A 26,100-nucleotide genomic window follows, 5' to 3' on the forward strand; every position below is an offset into this window, starting at 1 on the left:
AAAACAGAGTGGGTGGAGACCACCGGGGTAACGCGCTCAACAAAACCACATGATAAGATGCAGGGATTGACTGTCTCAGATGCAGAGGCAACTGAGTTTCATCCTCCGCCACCCAGATGGAGGCCAGTCACTATGCCACCACGAGGACCTAGAGAACATTGGAAAATGGGCATGCCTAATTGGGGAGAAAAAAAGGTACCCAAAAAAAAAAAAAAAAAAAAAAAAAAGTACCGCTTCCTCTTGAATGCCATAAAAACAATCACCATCCAGAGTGACTCAGCAGCTCTTAACAACAAAGTGAGATAATGCTGAAAACCTAACTGTACTCACCATTTCCTATAAAAGGAGACATGTTTTCGGGAATGCATTTCACTAGACACCAAGAAGCTAAGTCCTTCTCTAAAACAGCTGTATAAAGTCAGAACAGTCCTGGGCCTAGTAAAAGCAATTTTTAGTTGATTTTGTCTGCCGGTGAACGCACATGACGAGTCATGGAACAGCCTCTTAAGTGGAAACTCCACATTAGTGTCAAAATACGATGGGAGACTGAATGAATTTGGACATAAAACTGGATGCCTTGCAAGAGTGACATAGTCCTGAAGCCTCTGCTCTGTGTATATGCTAAACAAAACCTCCAACTGAGGCAAGAACCTCTATTACTATAGATCATACTGGAAATTGGGATTTGGATTTACCCTAAACTTTGTAGGATAAGCTAGAATGTAAGGTGCGTGAGAGATGCCCGACAAGACAGCCACATCTATGGCAAGTGCTACAGGAAGCATGGCTACCATTCCTGGAGTCTGCATGTTCGAATCCCAGCGCGTGCTGAGTGACTCCAGCCAGGTCTCCAAAGCAACCAACTTGGCCCAGTTGCTAGGCAGGGTAGAGTCACATGGGGTAACCTCCTCGTGTTCACTATAATGTGGTTTGTTATCGGTGGGGCGGGTGGTGAGTTGAGATTTTTGTTCTACAAAAATCATAATTGTCAATTATTGCACTTGATATTGTAATCACGATTATTAATGTTGATTGTGGTTTTTCAGAGTAGCAGATATCAATGGTGGATATGAGCTGCGCTCCAGTTTCTTTTAAGCATCTTTTTAGCATTATATTGTATTTTATATTGTAATAATGTATGTTAAGGAAAGGCAAATAAAAATTATTGTAAATTGATATCTATGGTATAGAATACATTTAATTATTGCTAAATTACTGCTTAAATTATTAGTCCACGTACAGTAAATAATATGGCATATTCATTATTCAAACTTATTAACAGCTGATTTAAATTGACTAAGTTACTGCGTTCAGTAAGCCGTAAGCAGTGGTTGCACTTTGGAAATTAAAAACCATCATTAGTGATCGGAGTTTGTGCGATTCGTGAAAATGTTAAATCTACCAATACCAGTTGCGTGGCAAATGGGATTTATAAGAAAAGACGCGATAACAATGACGGTGATTCCTGAAATATACTATTCATGTCATATTCTTTATTTTGGCTACACCTACAAAACACAGTTAAGCCAAATTATTTTATTGCTATTTTGTACAAATCAAATTCACATTGGCCTACTGTAGAGCAGAGGAGGGCAGGGCCGGAACAACACACGCCCGGTCCTAAATCAGCCCGATGGGGGCGCGCGAGGGATAAAGGTGGTCTATGACAACAGTTCGTGGGAGAGAGAGAATGTACATCAGGGACTCTGATGTACTTCTCCTCTTATTTTGTTGTACATCTGGCCATCCACATCTCTTTCTGTCCTTGTTAGAGCCAGTTATCCTTTGTCTGTGAAGACTTTAGTGTAGAACTTTGTATGAAATCTTCAGTTTTTTTGGCAATTTCAAGCATTGTATAGTAGGGTTGGGCGATGTCCCCTAAATTGGCAGTTGACGATGTTGACAGTAAAACATTGCGATGGACGATGATATCGTCGGTGAAAATAATTTATTTTCATAAATTATGAAAATTATTTTTCATAATTTACAAAAATGATATGAAAAATTCTAATTTTGTTATTTTACTAACCCAACTAATGACTCGGCGCTTTATCAGTAGGTTGCACGACACGTGAAGCATTTTTTTTTTTTTAGCTTTCACTTAAGAGTTGTGCACTTTTTATTTTAATATATCTCTTTACATAAATACTATTTTCCACTTAAAAACTATAATTTCGTTATTTTACTCACTGATGAGCAAAAGGTCGAGGCAGAAATGACCATGTACCTGCAGGAAATGGCCATTGATGGGGAAGAGGACCCGCTGACTTGGTGGAAAACGAGCGACAAAAGGTTTCCGTTCATGGCAAGATTAGCACGGAAATATCTGTGCATATATGCTACCAGTACTCCATCAGAGCTGGTCTTCAGCACAGCAGGTAGTGTAGTTACTCCAATCCGCAGCTTATTAAAACCAGATAAAGTGAATATGTTGGTATTTCTGGCCAGAAACATCGAAATTTAAACATGGTCTATGGTGAAAGATATTAGACTTTACGCATTTTTCAGCCATCCGTTCTGTGAGCTATTCGATTTTGCATATTATTTTTTAAACATTCATTTTTGTAGTTCATATGACCACTTTACAATATTTCAATAACATAATTTATTTTGTAGCCTGTGCTGAAGTTAATTGTGCTGCTAATTATAAGTGAAATGTTAATGCCGAGTTTCGGTCTGAGTGTTGTTCCCGTTTTCTTGTTCTTTATTTGTTGTTCTTCTATGTTTTAATAAATGTGTGTTATTCATATTCACCTTGTTTCTTTCATTTGATTTGACATTATGGCTTTATGGCCAAGGAAATTTTTCTTTAAAAGTATTAACCAGACAAAAGTGATTTGACGTTCGCTGGTCTGGGTTTATCTTAAACTGCCGCTTCAGTGTATACAAGAGCTATGTGACAATGAGCAAGATTTTCTGAGACACTACAACTACTAATAATTAATTAATAAAGTCTATTTTCTAGTAGCCTTCAACATAAAATATTTTAATCTAAATGTACAGTGTAAGACATGTAAAAAAAAGACAAGAAGCTAACAATGTCAAGATCAATATTTGTGTAGCCTGCATGACACGGTATTTTCACAGACTAACACGTCACGTCTCTGGCATATACTACAGTATTTCAAATAGCATATATGCATTAGTTATATTCTCAATTTAATTTACAGAGCAATCCCTGCAAAGTTTTTAGGTTAACTATAGAAGAGACTTGGATTAGTGAGTCACACTAGCAAGACATGCAAAAGGGGGCGTGGCATCACGATGGTGGCTCCACATCGTGATGTTGGTCAGCCATCACGATGGACGATGATATCGTCCATCGGCACAACCCTATTGTATAGCCTTCATTACTCAAAACAATGATTGACTGAAAAGTTTCTAAGGAAATCTGAAATTGTTTGCCATTTTTTACCTAATATTGACCTTAAGAGATGTGTCAATATATAGTGTTTGATATTACGGCAAGTTTTTTTTTAGTACCAAATTAGCATTTTAGCATGATTACTCAAGGATAAGGTGTTGGAGTGATGGGGCCTGTCTAGATTTGATCAAAAATTACTTTTTTCAAATAGTGATTAGGGCTGCACGATATATCGTTTCAGCATCGGCATGTGCACATCCGCAAAAGTCACATCGCAGAACAATATATATATATTTTTTTTTTCCAAAAAGTAAAACTAGCATTATATCTGTCTGATATGATGTAATTTACTCAGACTTATGTGTTCTTGAATACACAGAATTCATTATTATTTATTTTGTAAACACGGAGTTCGTTGCTACACATTGTTGACATGCAGGCTTTGCTTGCGCATGACGAAATGAGCGAGGAACAGGCAAAACAGACCGAAATGGAGAATTTGGTTGCAGAAAGCAATGCAGAAAGCAATATGGAAATATTTCGGCTAAAGACAGGATGATGTTGACCAAAAGCAGGTACTTTGTCGAGAGTGCCTTGCGATTGTTGCCACAACACGAGGCAACGTGACAAATTTGTTTGAACATTTACGTCGGCACCACAAATCTTTGTATGATGGGTGCAAAGCCAGATCTGAATGCCGTCCAAAGCAAAAAACTATATGGATGCCTTTGCCAATGTTACGCCATACGATAAAGGCTCCAAACGGCAGAAATGAAAGAAATCACAGATTCAATAACATTTCACCTCACGAAAGACCTGGTACCAATTAACATGGTTACCAAAGAGGGATTTAAAAACACGATCCGGTCGCTTGAAAAGTGGTATGTAATACCATCACGCAACTATTTTTCTCAAGTTGCCATCCCAGAGCTGTATGAGAAATGCAAGGCACAAGTTGAAACAGAGCTGTCACAAGTGGAATATTATACAGCGACAATGGAGCCCTACATAAGTCTGAACGTACACTTTATTAATGAGGACTTCCACCTGAAACGATGCTGTTTGCAAACAGCATTTTTCCCAGGGGATCATACAAGTGAGAACATCGCAATGGGAATGAGAAGCTTTGGCTGCCTGGGGCCTAGATGAGAGTCGCCTAGTCTGTATAACAACAGACAATGCCGCGAACATGGCGAAGGCTGCCCCCCTGAACAACTGGACCAGGTTGCAGTGCTTTGGCCACAGACTGCATCTTTCAGTTGGCAAGTTATGCCCAACTGGACATGATAACTGTTGCTATTGCTATACCATTACTGTTAAATATTATTACCTAGCAACCTGTCCTGAAATATATCAGTTTTCATAAATTATAATTGTAAAGGATGGGGCTGGTAGCCTAAACTCTGAATGCCAGGGCTGATAAACTATGGCATTAATGTTTCATATTTAAATATTTCTGCTATCTTTTTTGTGTTTAAATGTTGCATTTGTTTACAATAAAAACAATTCAATACACTTAGATTTTGGGTTATCATCAAGAGAAATAGTTGGTGCTAAACTCATGAGATATAAGTTATATGAGAACGATTGGGTTTTATTATAGATCTTTACAATGTAACGCATGCAGAAACTATACTTAATCTGTAAATAACTTAAGTTTTAGGAGCAATTTATGTTTTATAAATTATTAATTTATTCAATTAAATTGATTAAATGTGTATAATAATTAATAAGTAATTTGTTTTGTCTTTTCCCCCTTAGAAAATGCAGTGAAAAAGTATGGATGCATTGACCGTGCTGCAGGTGTCTGCAAGAAGCTGTTGGGTCACTTCACTCACAGCTGGAAGTCCAGACGTGCTCTTGAAAGAGCCCAGAAGGAACTCAATCTACCTTCACATTCACTTGTATAAAAATGCCAAACAAGAAGGGGTTCCAAACAGATGATGATCAGCAGGATACTAGAGCAGCAGAAGGATTTAACTCAGGTCCTGTCTGAGGACAGGAAGGTACAGCATCTAATTCCAATCTGGCAAGATGCAGATGTCCTGGAATCTGTCAGTAAGTCACTGGTCCCACTCCTGGACTTCACAGATGCACTCTCAGCAGAAGACTATGTTAGTGTCTCATATGTGAAGCCAGTTCTACACCTCTTCAATACTTCAGTGCTGCTAATACAAGAGGAAGACACAGACATGACCAAGACTTTGAAAATGGAGATGTTGCACTACATCAACGAGAAATATAAAGAAGAAGCTACTCAGGAGATGCTAGATGTGGCTTCTTGTTTGGAACCCCGGTTCAAGATGGACTTCATCAGTGAAGACAACAAGCCCCAAGTCAAGGCCAGAGTGGCATCAGAGATGATGGAATGCCAGGAGGAGACATCAAGCAGCAGCACTGAAGTGGAGCCTGAAGTTGCTGATACGGCCCAGGTGAAAAAAAAGCTAAGAAGTCTCCGGGAAGTTTCTTAAAACAGAGCGGAGCTGCAGCAAAGGGTGATTACTTTCTGACCCATAAGGATGCTGTGGAAGCAGAATTAAATATCTACCTGCTAACACATTCCATAGACCAAGAGAAAGATCCACTTACATGTTGGAAAACACAGAGTAAGCGTTCCACATCATGCCAAGCTTGCCCGCAAGTATCTATCCATTCCCGCTACAAGCCAGAAAGGCTCATCATTACAAGTAGCAACATCGTCACTTGCCAACGCTGTTGTCTCAAGCCTGTAATGGTGGATAGACTGGTATTCTTTGCCAAAAAACTTTAAGATTGAGTGAGCAATGCATACATGCTTAAAGTCATTATATTAACTATATTATACAGAAGTTGTGAGACAGAAATGTATTTATTTGATTAGGTACTCTGTTTAGAAAGAAACCAGATTTTATACAATTGAAAAGTTTCATTTCATCTGTATTTGTCTAGCCATGGTGACCAACGCTTTGTTTTACTTTGGCACTGTTTATAAGAAAAGTTTATTTTAAAAACAAAAGTTTGTGAAATGCAATGGTTCCGTGCTGATATTTGTTATTTATTATAAGTTAATTAGTATTTATTATTACAAGTTATGTTGAATTACAAGTTATTTGTTTTAGAAACATTTTATTTTGTAGCATTTTTGAAAACCACTCAGGGTTTGTATATAGCTGCTCTTTTTTTTATTTTCCAAATGGTTTAAATTAACCCATGACTGGCCCATCTCTCTCCCCTTCAACTGTGTGACTGATTGAGCACCAGTGTGTTGCAATGACAGTAAAATAGGCATTACATATACAGATGTATTTGATCCTTGTAATGTCACAAGTTCCATGAATTCCAAATGAGACGTTTTTGCAACTTGGTTTAAATAAATGCTCTTTTTCTATTAAGGAGGAAGTTTTCAGATCTGAAACTTACCGTATGTTTTTATAATACAATGACCTCATATATGTGAAAAGCTTATGTCATGACTGCTTTAAATCATACAGACTGTTTAAGAGTGGTGTGCTATACATTTTCAAAGCAAGCAGACTTACAATTTTCCCCTGGGAGGCCATAAAACACAAAGGACTCACGCTATATCTAGGGACCAGAATATCATAACTTGTGGGCCCAGTCACATTTTCCTTCCTGAAAATGTAAAAAGCTAGTTCATTCATTCTGATCAACTATCCGGACAGAATTTTTGTTTAGTCTCATAAGGCATGTCAGAGCATTTTTCCAATACAAATTTGTTCCCATTCTTGGTTAGCAGTAGTCTGGAGTGAAAAGGGTTGCGGTGTAGTGTAAGATTTGTTTAAAAATGTCACATGAATTCAGTGGTCCCAACTCTCTTGGCTCCAACTATGCATTTTATCTTTTCACTTATGTTAACAGTTTTTAAACAAAATGATTCTAACTCTCCAACAAACACTCAGCCCCATCGTGTAACACATAAAATACACTTTATACAGACACATAAATATTTCAACTGAATGATGATTTCCTACCGGACAATCCATTGCCAGACTGTTGTTGGCCTGTCAGGCTGGGCTGATCTGCTGCGCTCCTCCAGAAGAAGAAAAGGCATGCAATGTAAAAGCCATGCCTGGCATATCTCAATGAATCCATGCTGAAAACAGAGATAGAAGATTTAAATTTCAAATGCAACAAAGCACTAATCTGCCACACTGGAACATACATAAACATTGACTCATATACTATTGTCATATACATGTTGGGTATAGGAATACACTGAAAAAAAGCTGCAATTGTTACTTCAAGGATCAACACTGCCTAGCCAAAAAATAAAAAAAGTTGCTGTTTGGATTTAAATAAGCAGATACTCAAGAGCCAATGATTGGATCATTATTGCAGTGATTAATATATTTCAGCAGGCAACAATTATTTTAACCCTAACTGATGCAGTGTGTAGCTTCATATTTCTTAAACAACCATGTCGGAAGAGGTATCCTCCCATGGTCGTAGAAAAGATGTTGCTGTGTTTCGGAAGGAGCAAATTATTGGCCTGCATCAGGTAAAGAAAACAACTAAGGAGATTGCTGAAATCAATGGAATTGGGTTAAGATCGGTCCAAACGCATTATTAAAACCTGGGAGGATAGTGATGAACCATCAGCTTCACAGAAGAAATTTTGAATGCTAATGATCGGAGATCACTAAAACTCTTTAAGTCACATCGTAAAAAAATCAACAGTAGAACACACAGCTATGTTTAACAGTGAAAGTAAGAGCATTTCCACGTGCACAATGAAACGAGAACTAACAGGATTGGGACTAAACAGTTGTGTGGCCACAAGAAATCCACTTTTTAGTGAGGCTAATTCGGAAAAAACTACTTAAAGTTTCCTAGAGAGCAGAAAGATTGGACTGTGGAGCAATGGAAAGGGGTCACGTGGTCTCCAGATTTGCCCTATCCCAAACCATTGGGCATGTCAAGGTAAGAAGGGAAGCGGATGAAGGGATGTATCCGTCATGCATAGTGCCCACTGTACAAGCCTCTGGAGGCAATGTTATGAAGTCAACGGACTACCTGAATGAACTGAATGACCAGGTTATCCCATCAATGGATTTTTTCTTCCCTGACAGCACAGGCATATTCCAGGAGGACAATGCAAAGATTAATTGGGCTAAAATTGTGACAGAGAGGTTCAGGGAGCATGAGGAATCATTTTCACAATTCACACATGAATTGGCCACCACAGAGTCCTGACCTTAACCCCAATGAGAGTCTTTGGGATGTGCTGAAGAACACTTAACAGAGTAGTTTGACTCCAGTCATCAAAACAAGATTTCAGCTAAACATGTATGCAACTCATGACAGAAATAAATGTTGTGACGTTGCATTAGGTTGTTGATACAATGCCACGACGAATGTGCGCCATAATCAAAGCTAAAGGCGGCCCAACGAAATATTAGATTATGCAATTTTTTCTTTTTGGCCAGGCAGTGGATTTCTACTTGATTTAACCCATTTAAAAGTAGCCTACCTTTATTAGTGTATTTTGTTAGGGTGAATAACATCCATTTTTACTTTCATTTGGATGCTACCATACGAGGCACATTGTTACCTTATAAAATATGTTTACAGTGCAGTTTTGGAGTATAAAAGTAGGCTCCATGTGAAAGCCCCAAATGCTTCTTCCTGTATGGAATCTGAGCCAACAGAACTCCAATGAAAGCTCAATACATTACAAAACATTGAAAATGTCTGTAGTGACGCGTGGCATATGACATTCATTTTGCAATGTTTACATAGCTATTCGGCAAATGTGACTTATAACCACAGACATGCGGGTCTTAGAACAAAAATAGCGGCAAATGTGGCTCTTTTGGTAGTCAACTTCCGCGTTTACTTATTTTGCCGCGTGTCAGATTATGTGAGCTAGGAAACTAGCAAAAGTAACAAAAACGCTGTTTAACGGTCGCCATAATTATCTAACACCGCACGTCTCATTTCTATGTAGCTACTCCACTCATCTGGTTTCTCGAGAAAAAAAAAGTAGCTTACCTGTCAAGCAAGCTCTGAAAGCTGGAATTTGTTGGGATTCCTCGTGAGAAATCAGATAGAAAAGTTTCTCTTGATTTGACTGTTCATGCGATCCATTACGAAACTAATTTGTGTTGGATTCAGTTCCACGCGGGGTGATGCTTTATCTCTAGAAAATGCGAAAATGTTGCCACTAAAATGGTCCACAAAGTTTGAACAACACTTTAGAGATGTTCGACATTTGTTTTCCACGTATCGTCCTCATCACTGTTGCTACTCCGCTGTTGTCAATAATATAGATCACAAATATTTGTCCATCACTTGTGGTGCGAGGTTCAAAAATTCATCAAAATGGAAGAGGGTTGACTTCCAAATGGTAAATTGGTAGATTACCAAAATTACTCGTCAAAAAGCGATGTCACGATTGCATAAATAAAACCTCCTTGCATGGTTCCAACGTCACCTTTTCTGACTTATCCAAAGTCCTACGGCGTAAAGAGCCGTTTGGTGTTGCTTGTGGAGATTGTCTAATGGTAAAGAGTGTTTTGAGCTACTTAAGTTACTTGGTTTGGTTTTAAAAAGAAGAATGACACAGCCATCTGGTGGTGAGAATATACTTAACCATGCACAGCTAAAAATGAGGAAACCCATCCCATTTTCCATGAAATGCACATCAATTTAACGACCTAGTTAGATGTGTTGAAATGTACAAATGTTGATACATTAGTTTGAAAAAAGCTAGTGTTTTTAAACTTAATTACACTTTATCCGAGGAGTTGTGATAGTAGCACAAGGTTAAGATGATACTCATGTTGCCCTACTGGACGTTAACATGACTTATTAATGTTCTCTTAATAATATGCAGCCTTCTCTTTTACTAGACAGGGTTCAGGGTTCTGAGTTTTAGCACATTACCCAGAATCAAGGCAACTGCCTCCCATGATGCTGACTCTATAAGGCTTTGATAGTCTTTACACAAAATTACCACCAATGGCGTCAGCATGCACTGTATGTTATCAATAAAGAAAATAAAGTGACACAAATATTCTGCAAGCTTACAGTCAAAAAAAGGGGAAATACCGTTGAATACTTATTGACAATACTAAACCAGTACACTTAAATTAACTTCATAAATGTATGTTTGAGATGAGAACATAATTACATTGCATAAAGTCCAAGTGATATTCAGCACAGTCACCAAAATGTGATATAATCACATTGTTATGAAATGTTCAAATGGATTTTTACTGCTTGCTCATTTAACTTATGTAAAAAGAGCTTATGCATGACAATTCTTAAGCACTTGGTCTCAAATTAATTTAATTGTGTACAATCCATCTATGTTCACTTAATCCAATTGTGTTGGGACTATGTGAATAATATTAATTTTTATTTTAATATAGTAAATATTCATTATTCCTTATTTGTTGCATCATGGTATTGCTGAAACCAGGCACGGGATTTCCAGTTCCCAGCAGGGCCATGGCAAATGTGGTGAAAGGTGGTACAAATTCTAGGAGCCCACAGGTTCAGGGGGGGCCCACAACAAATTTAAAACACACACACACATATATATATATATATACATATATATATACATATACACTCACCTAAAGTATTATGAGGAACACCTGTTAAATTTCTCATTAATGCAATTATCTAATCAACCAATCACATGGCAGTTGCTTCAATGCATTTAGGGGTGTGGTCAAGACAATCTCCTGAACTCCTGAACTGAATGTCAGAATGGGAAAGAAAGGTGATTTAAGCAATTTTGAGCGTGGCATGGTTGTTGGTGCCAGACAGGCCGGTCTGAGTATTTCACAATCTGCTCAGTTACTGGGATTTTCACGCACAACCATTTCTAGGGTTTACAAAGAATGGTGTGAAAAGGGAAAAACATCCAGTATGCGGCAGTCCTGTGGGCGAAAATGCCTTGTTGATGCTAGAGGTCAGAGGAGAATGGGCCGACTGATTCAAGCTGATAGAAGAGCAACTTTGCCTGAAATAACCACTCATTACAACCGAGGTATGCAACAAAGCATTTGTGAAGCCACAACACGCACAACCTTGAGGCGGATGGGCTACAACAGCAGAAGACCCCACCGGGTACCACTCATCTCCACTACAAATAGGAAAAAGAGGCTACAATTTGCAAGAGCTCACCAAAATTGGACAGTTGAAGACTGGAAAAATGTTGCCTGGTCTGATGAGTCTCGATTTCTGTTGAGACATTCAGATGGTAGAGTCAGAATTTGGCGTAAACAGAATGAGAACATGGATCCATCATGCCTTGTTACCACTGTGCAGGCTGGTGGTGGTGGTGTAATGGTGTGGGGGATGTTTTCTTGGCACACTGTTAGGCCCCTTAGTGCCAATTGGGCATCGTTTAAATGCCACGGCCTACCTGAGCATTGTTTCTGACCATGTCCATCCCTTTATGGCCACCATGTACCCATCCTCTGATGGCTACTTCCAGCAGAATAATGCACCATGTCACAAAGCTCGAATCATTTCAAATTGGTTTCTTGAACATGACAATGAGTTCACTGTACTAAAATGGCCCCCACAGTCACCAGATCTCAACCCAATAGAGCATCTTTGGGATGTGGTGGAGCAGGAGCTTCGTGCCCTGGATGTGCATCCCACAAATCTCCATCAACTGCAAGATGCTATCCTATCAATATGGGCCAACATTTCTAAAGAATGCTTTCAGCACCTTGTTGAATCAATGCCACGTAGAATTAAGGCAGTTCTGAAGGCGAAAGGGTGTCAAACACAGTATTAGTATGGTGTTCCTAATAATCCTTTAGGTGAGTGTATATATATATTCATTGCAATATGAACTAACATATAAGTTCATGTTAGTTCATAGTGCATTAATCAATGTTAACAGAAACAAATTTTGATTGAAAAAAATATATTACTAAATGTTGATATTAATATTAACCAAGATTAATAAATGCTGTAAAAGCAGTGTTCATTGTTAGTTCAGGCTAACTATCGTTGTTACAAATGGAACCTTGCCTGTTCAGTTTTAATAATTTACCATTTTATTGTTAAAAGGAATAAAAACTATTTATAATGTTACACTGCTGTGGGCCTAAAAGTCCCAATTGAAATAATTTAAATCATTGTAATTTATTAAAATGCATAGTGTCATTTCCTAATGTCCCCAGAGCTGCACGTCAAACATCTTTGTGTTTAGTATTACCACTCATTAACATGTATTAATTTGGTAATTGTGTGGTTTCCCCTTTCATGCATATGTTCTACATCACAGACGCAGCAACCGAGCGAAACGACGCGACAGAAACTATCGAACGCGCCCATTATAATAAGTGAAGCAGACACTGCACGCGAGCGAACTCGTTGATAAAAGTGGTCGCTCGCGTGCGTATGCAGTGTAGCCAGGGTGTGACGCCCTCTTTAACATTTTCATAGCAGCATTAACTTCGGTAAACTTCCTCAAATATGCCGTTAAGACATTAACTTCCTCTCTAAGGGGTGAACACAGTCACTTCCTACAGCCTTCAACAACCCACATCCACAGCAGCGGGATTACGGTCTAGAGGAGCGTCTGCTATGTTTGGTAAGGCCCATTATATTCGTGCAAAGCCATTTGTTTAATAATCTTATTTAGCTCCTGTGACATACAGCCTATAGCTTTTCTTGGACAGCATCTTGAAGCATTGAACCCGAGTGTTATTTACTTCTGACCACGTTCATCGAAGAGAAATTGCGCTCAGACAGCTCTTTTTAAATTGAACATCAGTGTTCGGTATTTTGCCATACATTTAAAGTAACGCTTTCGTCTTCTGCCAGTGCTTGATGCTTCAGCATTGACTTGGTGAGGAAAGTTGAGGGTGTTTTAAACCAGAGAGCAGAAATAGGGGCCACTCCCATATAGTCCCGTTGGCAACTATAAATAACAATATTGATTAATGAGTACAGTTGTAAAGAATATATCTGTGAATTCTGTATTTATTTTGTTACACTAATATAATATGTCTACTGTTCTATCAAATAACTTCTTGGGGCTCAGTGAAAGATGTTCTTCTGTGACACATTGGCTAATATGAAAACATAACATTGCCATACATACAAAACAAAAGGAAGATTATGCAAGTTTTGATAAAAGGTAATATAAGACTGGGATTTCAACAGGAAATGATGAACTGAGGAAATCCTCATTTTAAGAAGTCCAAAATGGCCATGCAGAAGTGGAGATCTCTATCATTAAATCCTTTTCTTGCATTCATCGTGAGGAATATTTGTACCGACCATGTCCATTCTAGTTGTAAACATAATGGCCCGTTTGTGATCAGGATATTTCACACACATCTGTCACAGTGGAGGAGAGAGCAGTGAATCTAAACCCTTCAGTGCAGTTATTGTGAACTTCCTAATGTTTAAATATCATTACTAAATAGCTGAATCTCCAGAATGACACAAGGGGCCCTCGGTGATGCATGTTCCTGTGGTAAGTGGATGACTTGATGTGTCATAAGTTGTGGTGACAGGTTCCCATGATCAGCCCTCGCTCATTTTCACATGCTTAGGTGTGCAAATACAGAGGAATAAATATGTAATTACAGTTAGTTGGGGTAGTGCTCGGCAGAATATCTTGACAGTAAGACTGTGTAGTAGATTAAACTTTTATTTCAGTTTTAAAGTATACCAAAAATGAGCTGTTGTTTCCGAAAAATCATGTTGTTTCAGAATCTAATCCCGTATGACTTTCTTCTGTGGAACACAAAAATATATATTATTATATTGTTATTATTGATAACCTTAGTCAATATTTACTTTTTCCCCTGTACATTGAAAGTGAATAACAAACACTAAGCCCAGTGTTCATTTTTAGTAATAGTTTTAGTCTTTTGACAAAAATGTAATTTAATGTCAAACTGTAACAGACCACACTTTAATCAAAGGTTCAAACATTTAGAAAAAAATTACTAACATTTTCTTAATTTTAAAAATGTATTGAACATATAAAAGATAGGGTACATACAAAATACTGTGCAACTTTCCTTGTGAAAACTAGAGCTCCTGAAATAATAGCATATAATGAATATAATTAAGTATTTGCTACTCTTTAGAAGTTAGCCTGCTGTATTCTGAATTATTAATGCCTTCATTTTTATTTTATTTAACATGTGTAGTGAGTTTAGGATATTGCATTGCGTGTAGTGTGTTTTTACAGAAACTGCGTATTCACAACGCAAGTAACACATATTTTGACTAGCGTATCGTGTCATTTAGTTCAAGTTCCCCTGTCCATTGCTTAATTGTCTGTGCATATGTAAGTTGTTATATTACAGATATGTTGTAAATATAGTAGTGCTGTCAGTCGATTGTAATTTGTAATCGTGATTAATTGCATTCTTTTTTGTAGTTATCACGATTAATCATAGATTTTGAAAATGTATTTATTATTATCATCTTGGGAAAGAAAACAAAAGAAAATGTAACAAAATAATGCTTTATTAAAAATGTTCAAACAAAGCCTTCCACAGTATAAAGATAGAAATGCACTAAAATATCACCAATCCAAGTAAAATTAAACATTACCCAAAGTCTAATTGGGAATTTGACTATTTGAAAGATCTAGTCCCCACATAGGTTGCATTTTGTATTGCAATGGGCATTAAATCTCTTCCAATCATCCAAAATATTAATCAGTTGGTAGACAGTGGCTATCCGTCAAGCGCCGCTTTGAACTCCATGTGAAAAGTGCCAGCAGACAAAACGTCTCTTTCTGCATTTTGGTGACAGTTAAGACTTGCTGTGCTTGTGTGGTAATTAAAATGCACTTTACATAGGCTGAAAATACTTTATTTCTTTCACAAGTCCCATCTGGGCTTGTTTTGTACATTCAAATAGCTTTAAGAGGTCCTTTCTCCATCATTGCATCACTGACAGGGAAGCGCTGTTGTGTGTGTTGTGAAGTGTGCGTCAGTGTAATGACTCCGGGCGGAAACATTACAAAGGTTCTGCCCTTCCAGTGTTTATGCAGGTTTATACACTATTAATGGCAAATGTGTTAAACGCGATTAAGAAAAATAAATTTTTAATTAAACGCATGCGTTAACATGTTAATTCTGACAGCGCTGAATTATAGTGATTCATCTCATGTAATTAAAAGTGAGGTAATTTACCATTTAAAACAGTTCATTTAGCCAGTTTTCAGCATGTTCAACTCATGCATCTCTATGGAATGATATTCCGGACATTATTCAAAAGGAATTGCAAATTGTATTTGCAATTGCGTTTTCAATTTGTGGACGCATAAAATGTGACATAATCCAAACGCAATTGCAAATCGCGCATTACGGTTTGCATTTTCGTTTAAGCGAACGCACAGTGACTGCCAAATTTCAAATGGAAAAGCAAAGTCCGTTTGCAACTGTGTTTCCCATATCTTACGAGTTTTGGCCCTGTCATATTTAAATAGCAATTTCAATTACCACGTCTGCTTTTTCACTTTCTCAGCTGCGTATGTAGCCAGCCAAAACTCAAATGGAATACTATTTTTTTATTTTTTTTTATTGCAATATTAACAAACAGAACAAGACGATACATACAAGAAATATAAACAATCTTTCAAAACAAAAGAGAAATTATGGTTCAGAATACATTAAGAGAGGAAATGTGAAAGAAATTTAAATATATTCAACAATAGTCTAAAAAGAAAAGAGAGTAAGAGAAGAAAGAAAAAAAAAAAAAGAAGAAGAGGGCACAAAAAAAAAACATTAAGAGAGAATATTAAACATGGCACTAATTCTGGATGTTTTCATTGCTTTCTTGTTAACAGAAGTTGAAATTGTATTTAAATACATCTTCAGTTCTTCTTTGAAAAAGCTAAAGTGGGGTTTACTTTTCATATATTTACATTTATGGATATGAAACTTTCCAATATATAAAAGAAGGTTTATACAAAAACATGCATTAATTAGATTCTTGTCTTTAACATAAAATCCAAAAAGAATGTGTCTATATGATAAAGAAAAGTTACATAAAACCTTTTGGACAATCAGAGCATCAATATTGTTCCAGAAAGACCGAGTAAAAGACATTCCCAAAACAAATGATCAACAGTTTCAGAGGAGGCTTCACAAAAAGAGCAGGAAGTATCAATATCATTTCTAAATTTCTTTAAAAAAGTATTTAACTGGATAAAATCTATGAATAATTTTATAGGATATTTCTTTAACTTTATTAGTTAGAAAGAATTTCTGAGGATGTGACCAAACATATGACCATTTAATATCATCAAAAAGGTTATTCCAATAAGAAATGGAGGAAGGAATTGAAGTAACAGGGTCCAAAAATAATGACCTAATTTTATAATTGGATTTATGTATTGAAAAACAAACAGAACCAACCACAGTAGATTCAGGGCTAGGGGGAGAAACAGAAGTCACTGTAGCACTATTATTGTTTCTAAACAGCATACAGATTTCCAAAGAGATAGCCTTGAAAACTATATTAAATTCTTTACTAGATACTGGGAATTGGTATCCTGAAACAAAATCGAATAATTAAATAAATTACCTTCACTATCAAATAGCTGGTTTACTAATATCACCCCATTATTGAACCAGTTTTCAAGAAATAAAGATTTCCTCTTATGAAGAATATTACAGTTGTTCCAAATTAAAAAATTGTGTGGCGAGAAATTATGCTTGTAAATAAGTTTCCAAGCCATAAACATCTGCTGATGATAATTGGAAAGTTTGACAGGAAGTTTACTAATTGAATAATTGCACATTAAAAGAAAATGTATACCTCCTAATTGAGAAAAAATATATCTTGGGATTATACTCCAAATAGAAGATTGATTGTGAAGGAAACGTTTAAGCCAGTTAATTTTCAAGGTATTGTTAAGAGAATCAAAATCAATGAAATTTAAGCCACCTTTATTATAAGAATTCAAAATAACTGATTTTCTAATACTCAAATGGAATACTAATTCCTTAGTATTTCCATTTCGATGCCTTACACAGAAACCTGTCAATCAGGGTCAAGGGTGGGATTATGCTATGGGGCGTGTTTGTCTTGGGAAGTGATGTCACTCACAGTCGACGGTCAAGAGGTGATGCCCTGAACAGACGCCGGTTTATCAAATCAAATCAAATCACTTTATTGTCACACTACCATGTACACAAGTGCAACAGTAGGTGAAATTCTTGTGTGCAGTTCCGAGCAACATAGCAGTCATGACAGTGACGAGACATATACCAATTACAGTAAACAACATACTTACACAACACAATAATTATATACAATGTACAGTAAACAATACACACAATATACAATACAATAAGTAGGAGTATATGAAATATATATATATATATATATATATATATATATATATATATATATATATCTATGAAGTAGTATATTGAGGAGAATATGTTGACAGTCCAGTGTGAGATTATAGATGAATAAAGTGCAGTGCTAATTATTGATCCTGATAGACTGTGAGTGATGTCACTTCCCAAGACAAACACGCCCCATAGCATAATCCCACCCTTGACCCTGATTGACAGGTTTCTGTGTAAGGCATCGAAATGGAAATACTAAGGAATTAGTATTCCATTTGAGTTTTGGCTGGCTACATACGCGACGCTGAGAAAGTGAAAAAGCAGACATGGTAATTGAAATTGCTATTTAAATATGACAGGGCCAAAACTCGTAAGATATGGGAAACACAGTTGCAAACGGACTTTGCTTTTCCATTTGAAATTTGGCAGTCACTGTGCGTTAAGCTAAACGAAAATGCAAACCGTAATGCGCGATTTGCAATTGCGTTTGGATTATGTCACATTTTATGCGTCCACAAATTGAAAACGCAATTGCAAATACAATTTGCTATTCCTTTTGAATAATGTCCGGAATATCATTCCATACATCTCAAACAGGGAAACATACTGGATTATTGGATTAGATGAACCAGATCTGATATATTCTTCTATAAACAGATGGTTCTTCTTTGTTTATATCTTGCACTGTTAATGTCTTGCAGTACTATTTATTTAATACAATTAAGTCTTTTTAGTCTCTTATTTGTTATTGTTGACAAAATAAAAAAACCCTTCGTCAATGAGATTAGATTGACGACATTAACACTGACCTAAAACTAACATGTCTTTTTGCATATGTTTGGGAACAAAATGAAGGTGAGTAAATAATGACAGAAATGTCATTTTTTGGTGAATTAACCCTTTAATTAGAGGCTGAGATGTGAAATGGTTTAAATATATTCTATAACAAGGTTAACTGCTACACAAACCAAAAAGAATGTAAGTGACAGATAAATGTAGCTGACCACTTCTAGTTTAATATATTTCTGCATTTTTTGCAATCTAGTATAGGTTCTTCTTTAGCTGCCAAACCAGTGGTCTCTTGGATTGTCTATTCTCTGCATACTTATATACAGTAGATGATTTGCATCCATTATTCTTTTTCAAAAGCTTCACATACTTTAGGCTTAAGATTTTTGGGTACCCTACAGTATGACCTTAGCTAATACTCTAGTAATTTGTAATTATGGCCGAAATATTTTGTGGACTGGAATACACGTTTTTTTCTTCTTCTACATTGTACCGTTATTTTGAAAAACATTAGCATTGTTAAATGAGCAGCCTGTGTTGTACAATATTTAGTGACAAGAGAGAAGACTCAGACTGAGCTGTCCATGTTGTTTCACTGAGCTCTTGGTTCATTAACCATATTGGCTAACGCCTTGCAGAGAAGGGCAGGGCTCAGAGTATTTCTCTCTGTTTGTGTCTCTGGAGATTGGGCAGAGTCCATCTCACTCCTTTCTCTGGCGGTCAAACATCTGGCAGACTCTTGGAATAAGTGAGAAAGAAAGAGGGAACTGAGAGCTTTTGGTTACTACAAGGGCCACATTAAGATACTCTGGGGCCCGGGCTTACCGTTTCACTGGGCCCTGCCAGTCGTAGGGTGGTGGTGGGGGATGGGGGGGTTGAGGCAGAACATTGTCACTCTATGACCATGCACTACACTGATGGGTTTAGCTGTTGCACACATCTCTGTTTTTACATCAACGTCTCCTGCTGAACGCATTTCCATACACTGGGGAGAATACAGTGGCAGATGCCATGACCGGGTCCCCCCTCCTGGGAGTTCAGGGCCCGATAAGCCTCTGCGTTAATACTGCCCTGGTTACAACTCCTCAGCTCTCTGTTTCTTGTTGATGTGCAAATATTCTGTCATAATTTTTTAATGTTGTTCCAAACCCATATTATTTTCTTTCTTCCATGGGACACAAAAGTAAATGTTTGGTAGAATATTAGCCTCAGTCACCATTCACTTCAGTTGAATCATTTTTCCATACAGTGAAAGCTAATGGTGAGGTCATTCTGTCTTACATCTCCCTTGTGTTCCACAGAAGAAAGAAAAACAAGAGGATGAGCAAATGACAGAGTTTTTCATTTTTGAGGGTGAACTATCCCTTTAACGTAACAAAATTGATCAAAAGTGTAAATTATTAACAGACAACAACACAAGCTGATTCTTAAACAGCTGTTGAAAAGTTTTAGAAAGTGCTTTATACTGACCTCTGGTGTAATGGGCAAAGTTTTCCAGCTCTTTTTCCACAAAAACAGCTGTTGTTGCCCATTTTTCCCTTGGACTGGCTTTCTTAAATGTTGAACATTTACAAATATGTGTATTTAATCATTCCCTTTCTCACCTGAAATATCCTTCTTGTTTTGAAAATTTCCAGGACATACATGCCATATGAAGCCTTCATTTAGGCATGTTACATAAAGTATTATATATGTCCAATTGGAGTGGAATAGGAAAGATGTTTTTGTGTATTTTTGTTTTTGTGTATTTTTAAGTAAGTAGTGTGATGCGTTTTATTCCTTTATTAACAAGTGCGAGGAGAATGATTTGTATATGTGTGTAATAAAAGTATACAGCTTATCACTAGAACTGTAAGAGGAAGTAGAAGGAACTGGTTTAGGGTGACTATATTCAAAACATTGCTTCATAAAGGCCCAAATGACATCAACCCACTGCATATTTGCATGAAAACAAACAGTTAGGTTCTATTTGTATCTCTTCCTTTTGTCCCTCTGTTTGTATGTGTAAATCTTTCTTTTAGATATTTTAAAATATTAACATTTTTTATGTTATATTAAAAAAAGATGCATTCTCATGATAAGCAGCAAATGAGATATTTAAACTTGCTTTTAGAGAATAGAGCTTGAATTTAAGTATATTTTGTCTTTACTGCACTCACAGAAGTATAACCAAGTAAAAAATACACTTATATACAAAATACACTTATATTTAAGATACATCCTCTTAAAGCAAGTCTAAATATCTTATATGTTGCTTGGAAAACAAGACAAAAACACTTAATGACAATCGGATGTTTTGCAGTGAATTTCTTTAGTGAATTAAAGTAAAATGTAATGTGTTTTTTTCTTCTTCCTTTTAGAGGTATTTTTGAAAGATGATTTTGTCCTCTTTATTGTTTGTATGCATGTTTATTCCAACCTGTTAAGTCGGGGCACAAGCTGAATAATCAGTTAAGAGCTAATGAATAATTGTTGCAATATTCGGTGAATAGTTGAATACTTGTTAGATTAATCGATTATCAAAATAATCCTTAGTTGCTGCCCTAATCTAAAGATATGGATTTATTTTATGCTGCTTTTTTGTGCTTCAAAGTTTTGGTGTGAGTAAATGATGAGAGAATTTGCATTTTTGGATTACAAAACACAAATGCCCCTGCAGCCATTTACCAAGCCACCTTTGTCCATCTACAGGTCATTCATCTAATCACCAATCCATCCATGTAAATTTCAGTCCCATTTAGATTGCTCCCTGGGGCTTAAACACATTAAGGCATGAATTTCTGTAAAGCTGATTTGAAACAATATATATTCTGAAAAGTGCTAATAGATACTATCCATAGATACTTGTCATGTCCTGCACTAATAGAGAGTTATGTGTCTGTTTCTCCACAGACTGCTAAAGTTGAGTGGTCACCTTTCTATCATGCAGAGCATAAAGTGTGTGGTGGTAGGGGACGGAGCAGTCGGAAAAACCTGCCTTCTCATCTCCTACACGACAGGAGCATTCCCCAAAGAATACATTCCCACTGTGTTCGATAACTACAGCTCTCAAGTCAACATAGACGGCCGCATTGTCAGCCTCAATCTGTGGGACACAGCGGGCCAGGAAGAGTATGACCGCCTGCGTACGCTCTCCTACCCGCAGACCAACGTCTTTATCATCTGCTTCTCCATCTCCAGCCCCCCATCCTACGAGAACATCAAGCACAAGTGGCACCCGGAAGTGACGCATCACTGTCCCAGTGTGCCCATCCTGCTGGTGGGCACCAAGAGTGATCTCCGCAATGACGCAGATGTGCTGAAGAAGCTCAAGGAGCAGAACCAGGCACCCATCACGCAGCATCAGGGCCAGGCTCTGGCTCGACACATCCACGCTGTCAAATACCTGGAGTGCTCGGCACTTAACCAGGATGGCATCAAGGACGTGTTCGCAGATGCAGTGCGAGCCTTCCTCAGTCCACAGCCTGTGGTGGACAAGAAGCACTGTGTACTCCTCTGAGAATACAGAGTGGCTAGAGGTATTTTAATAACATCACACTGAGGAATGCATCGGAATTTTGGGAATGTTATGGAATATAAGAATGGTAGGACTTTTTGTAAATGTGAGCAAGAAACACAGCCTTAAAGGAATAGGTCACTCAAAAAATTATTTACTCATCCTAATGTCGCTCCAAACCCATATGACTTCCTTCCAAGGACCACAAAATTTAAATATTTAATGTAAATCTTCACAAGGTTTGTTAATGTAAAGTAAGTGAATAGTGACTCAAAAAAGAACAACAAAACACTATAAAACCACCATAGCAGTAATTAATACAACTCATGGACTACATTTCATGTCTTCTGAAGCGATATGATGACTTGTGATCAATATATCGTGATGAATAGAACAAAATGGAAGTTGTTATTCATTCTCAAATCAAATTTGATTAAGAAAGTAAATACATAAATCAAATATGCCGGCTGTGTTGATAACATCAAAACTCATTGGTTCTCATCACATCTTGTGACTAAACGTGTGACATGATGTCACAAGGTGTTTGGTTCCATCCTCAGCTGAAGAAAGTCAAACCGGTTTTGAGCGACATGAGGTTGAGAAAATAATAACAGAATTTTCATTTTTGGGTGAACTATTTCTTTAATCTGTAAAATTAGTGAAATATGTAATTAAGGAAACTATCAACAAGATAGATGTTTTTGTTTTACACTATGCATTTAGATCCCCACTGAAGGCATAGATCTAGACAAGCAGACAGACATGTTACCTGTTTGTTTGTCGGTCTGAAGACAAATCAGAAAATTTCTTTGACATTAGTTAAAAAAAAAAAAAAAGTTTTATAAAGTGAAATAATCTTTTCAGGATTTCAGCATACGTCTAAATAGTTTGATACCATCTACACTAAAAAAAAATGTAAAAATAAATGTACGCATTTCAATTTCATAACACATTTCCATCTAATTTAAAAATGTAAAAAATAAAAATCTATATTTTAAGTTTTATTAATTTAATTTACACAATAATTTAAATGATTACATGATAAAATTTGATAGAAATGTATTAAATTAAAATGTGTAGCCTAAATCTTAAAAATGAAATACATAAAACGTGATGTGGAAAAAAACACTTCGTCAAAGGAAGAGGTTGCAGATTATTTTTGTGTCTGGTGCCTAATTGATACTATAATTAGTCTTTTTTTTTTTTACTGTTCAAAAAACAGAATCTGAGAATGTAATATATATTTGAACTAATATAATAGAGCTTTTATACCCATGGCACTTGTTCTGTGATTGGGGTACACATCCTTGAGAACAGGCCTTTAGTGTAACTAGTGACATTTCTGATTACCATAATGACATGCTTTAGGCACACCAGATCTGAGGATATTTTTGCCCGGGAGCTTGTAAGCTTTACTTCCTCATGTTGGGAAAAGTCCCTTTAGGAAACAGAGGCCTTGGCACACATCATAGTGCGTTCTACTCCCCACTCACTGATTAGGGAACAGCTCATGAAATTGAATTAATTAGCACAATCAGACACAATCAAAAATGAGCCATTAAAGTAAAGGAAGGAACCATTATGATAACCAAAAATGTATTTTAGTTTTTACATTTTAAAGCTCAGGGACTCATCAAGCACAAAATGAGAATAATTTAAGCTGATTGTTTTGTGTGTGTGGATAAAATATAAAATTTTACAGGTAATTTTGATCTTGTATTGATTAGGCATCCAGTTGCTTTACATGGATAGTATGACAATACAAACAAATAATACTGCCATTGAATTTTTGATTTAAAACAATTATTAAAAATATTATTTTTTTAATTATATCTTTGTAATGTTTTTGTAATGCATAGCAAAAAAAATATTTTCTTTATTAGTATTTTAGACCTCGCTTCTTGTTTTAAGCATAAATCTAACCAAAGTTAGTGAGATTTATGCATAAAACAATACAATAACTAAAACAATTTTGTTTCTCAAGTATATTCATGGTGTTTTAAGGATGATTAGATTAGTTTTTTCTTTCTGAAAAACAAGAGAAAAATCACTGATGAGAAAAATGATTCTTTTGTAGTGAGCCCAATACCAAAGGTTTATGCCCTCTGTGGGTAATAAAATACTTTTGATGCCCCTTCTTTTTTTTTTTTATCAAATGTTTGCAGAAAATTAAGATCACAGTGTGTCCTACGTAACTGCAAGGACACTTATCATCCTTCTGATAACTATGCTGCAGGAAACAATATGCTAGTCTCCTTAAAACATTGATGGCAAAGGAGCCATACAGACAAGAACACTTCATTGTGCATTGTGATCAAGTTAGTCATGACATGTTTTGCACAATCTGTAAGTGTGCTCTTGTCCAAGAAAACTGGCCATTAATGTCCAAGAAATCCCACTGTCATGTGAAAGCAATCATTTCCAAGCATTGAGTCATTTAGCTGAGAGTTGTGTGGATGCTATAGGACAGTCAGTTGTTTGTTTAGCAATGAAGATGATAATAAAAGCATGCAGCACCATGAAGCAGGACGCAGTGCAGACCTCACAGTGTCACAGATAAACAGTGTCCTGTCCGATTAAAGGCAAACTTTTTGATCAACATCTCTGACTGTGACTTTGGCATGTTGTCAGAAGAATGTAATATTTAAATGTATACTTTAAATGCACTGCAAGTCTCTTTGGATGAAAGTGTCTGCCAAATGAATAAATGAAATGTAAAAATAAATAACATTTTATTTATTGTCTTCTAATGTGCAGTTTTGTCTGACTAAACAACATGTATCACCTGTGACTTCTATTACACCATGTCTATTTTACATGTCTTTCCCTCTCATGCCATGCTTGATGTCCATTTTATATTAAATATTTATCAATTTGTCATTATGCACATGAATTACATTTGTGTTCATATTGTGTTTTGATTAAAAATTGTTGCCAAATAAAGTTCAAAGCTTTACTTTTTACAGTTCTAAATAAAAACAAAAACAAAAGACAACTAGTAAATCATTCATTTGAAGCACTGTTTCACAGGCTGACAAATATATTTTCTTTGTGTTTAAAAAAAAAAAAAAAAAATATATATATATATATATATATAAATAAAAGTGAAAAAAAGAAAAGTTTTTAATCGACTTCCTATTTGTTTTCACACCGATTCTCTCTGTTGAGTGGTCCCTCTCACTCACACACAAACACAGAATCACGCATTTGTTTTAATAAATAAATGCCTGAAGCTTTTTCATACGTAGTGATTATGCTAGAGCTGTTCAGTCAAGTCATTGTTCATTGGAAGGTTTTTCAAATACACTCTTAAAATACATGAAAAAAAAAAAAAAAAGTATAGGGTTGTATAGGGTTCATGGGCATTCTCAAAATCACAAGATTGATCTTTTACTTTTAAGTTTTGGGTGTGTTGCTTATTATTTCTCTTAAATAAATATAAATTGAACCTCATAGTTCGGGCGCTGTTGTTAATGTAATTTTTCTTTATTTTGTAACAAGTTATTGCATTAGCTGCAGAGAGAATTTGTTTTATATGAAAGCAAAATGGACATTATATCTAAACACACAACTGAATCGGAGTATAGTCATATCAGGAAACCTGTTTCGATACCCAGCCTAATATTGAACTTTAAAATGTTCTCCGACCTCAGGCTGTAAAACCCATTTTTGGTTCCAAGTGAAACCTTTATTTACAGTTTAAGGTCTTTTTTGATTGAAAATTTTGTTTTTAATTTCCGAACAACATTGTTTTCCAAAGTATGCACAAATACAGTGAAATCAATGCATTTTCAAATAAAAATGGTACCCGGTTTATATTAGGTGACTTTAACATCTTAAACTCTGGGGCATTTTTGAAAAAGCTGGAATCATATTAATATTTTAAATGTGAAAATCTCAGGAGATCAACAGTTACAGAAAACTCAAACCAGCCCATCTGGCACCAAAAATCATCCATGTGATTATCCAATCAGCAAATCGTGTGGCAGCAGTGCAGTGCATAAAATCATGCAGATACGGGTGCTTCATTTCATGTTCACATCAACCATCAGAATGGGGAAAAATGTGATCTCAGTGATTCTGACTGTGGCATGATTGTTGTTGACAGATGGGCTGGTTTGAGTATTTCTGTAACTGCTGATCTCCTG

The 26,100-nt window shown here is 36.3% G+C and overlaps 2 protein-coding genes across 3 annotated transcripts in view; one reads left to right on the forward strand and one right to left on the reverse strand.

The window, feature by feature from the left end:
• LOC127627779 (stromal interaction molecule 1-like) overlaps positions 1-9,867 on the reverse strand; it is a 46,976-nt gene extending 37,109 nt beyond the window's left edge. For both annotated transcript variants that reach the window (XM_052104323.1, XM_052104322.1), the window contains exons 1-2: positions 9,356-9,867; positions 7,336-7,457 (exon numbers count right to left, since the gene is read on the reverse strand). In XM_052104323.1, the coding sequence (XP_051960283.1) occupies positions 7,336-7,456 (121 nt within the window). In that variant the 5' untranslated portion in view covers position 7,457; positions 9,356-9,867. The remainder of the gene's footprint in view (positions 1-7,335; positions 7,458-9,355) is intronic.
• A 2,826-nt stretch (positions 9,868-12,693) lies between these two features.
• Positions 12,694-24,937, forward strand: LOC127628079 (rho-related GTP-binding protein RhoG-like). The gene is made up of 2 exons (XM_052104759.1): positions 12,694-12,926; positions 21,349-24,937. Exon 2 carries the CDS (start codon positions 21,380-21,382, stop codon positions 21,953-21,955), a length of 576 nt encoding a protein of 191 aa, XP_051960719.1. The 5' UTR covers positions 12,694-12,926; positions 21,349-21,379; the 3' UTR covers positions 21,956-24,937.
• The last annotated feature ends 1,163 nt before the right edge of the window (positions 24,938-26,100 follow it).

The sequence above is a fragment of the Xyrauchen texanus genome, chromosome 34, assembly GCF_025860055.1.
Source record: "Xyrauchen texanus isolate HMW12.3.18 chromosome 34, RBS_HiC_50CHRs, whole genome shotgun sequence".
Lineage (NCBI taxonomy): Eukaryota > Metazoa > Chordata > Actinopteri > Cypriniformes > Catostomidae > Xyrauchen > Xyrauchen texanus.

What these genes read in the sequence shown, in the direction of transcription:
- LOC127628079 (XM_052104759.1), top strand. Translation starts at nt 21,380, where the DNA reads ATGCAGAGCATAAAGTGTGTGGTGGTAGGGGACGGAGCAGTCGGAAAA.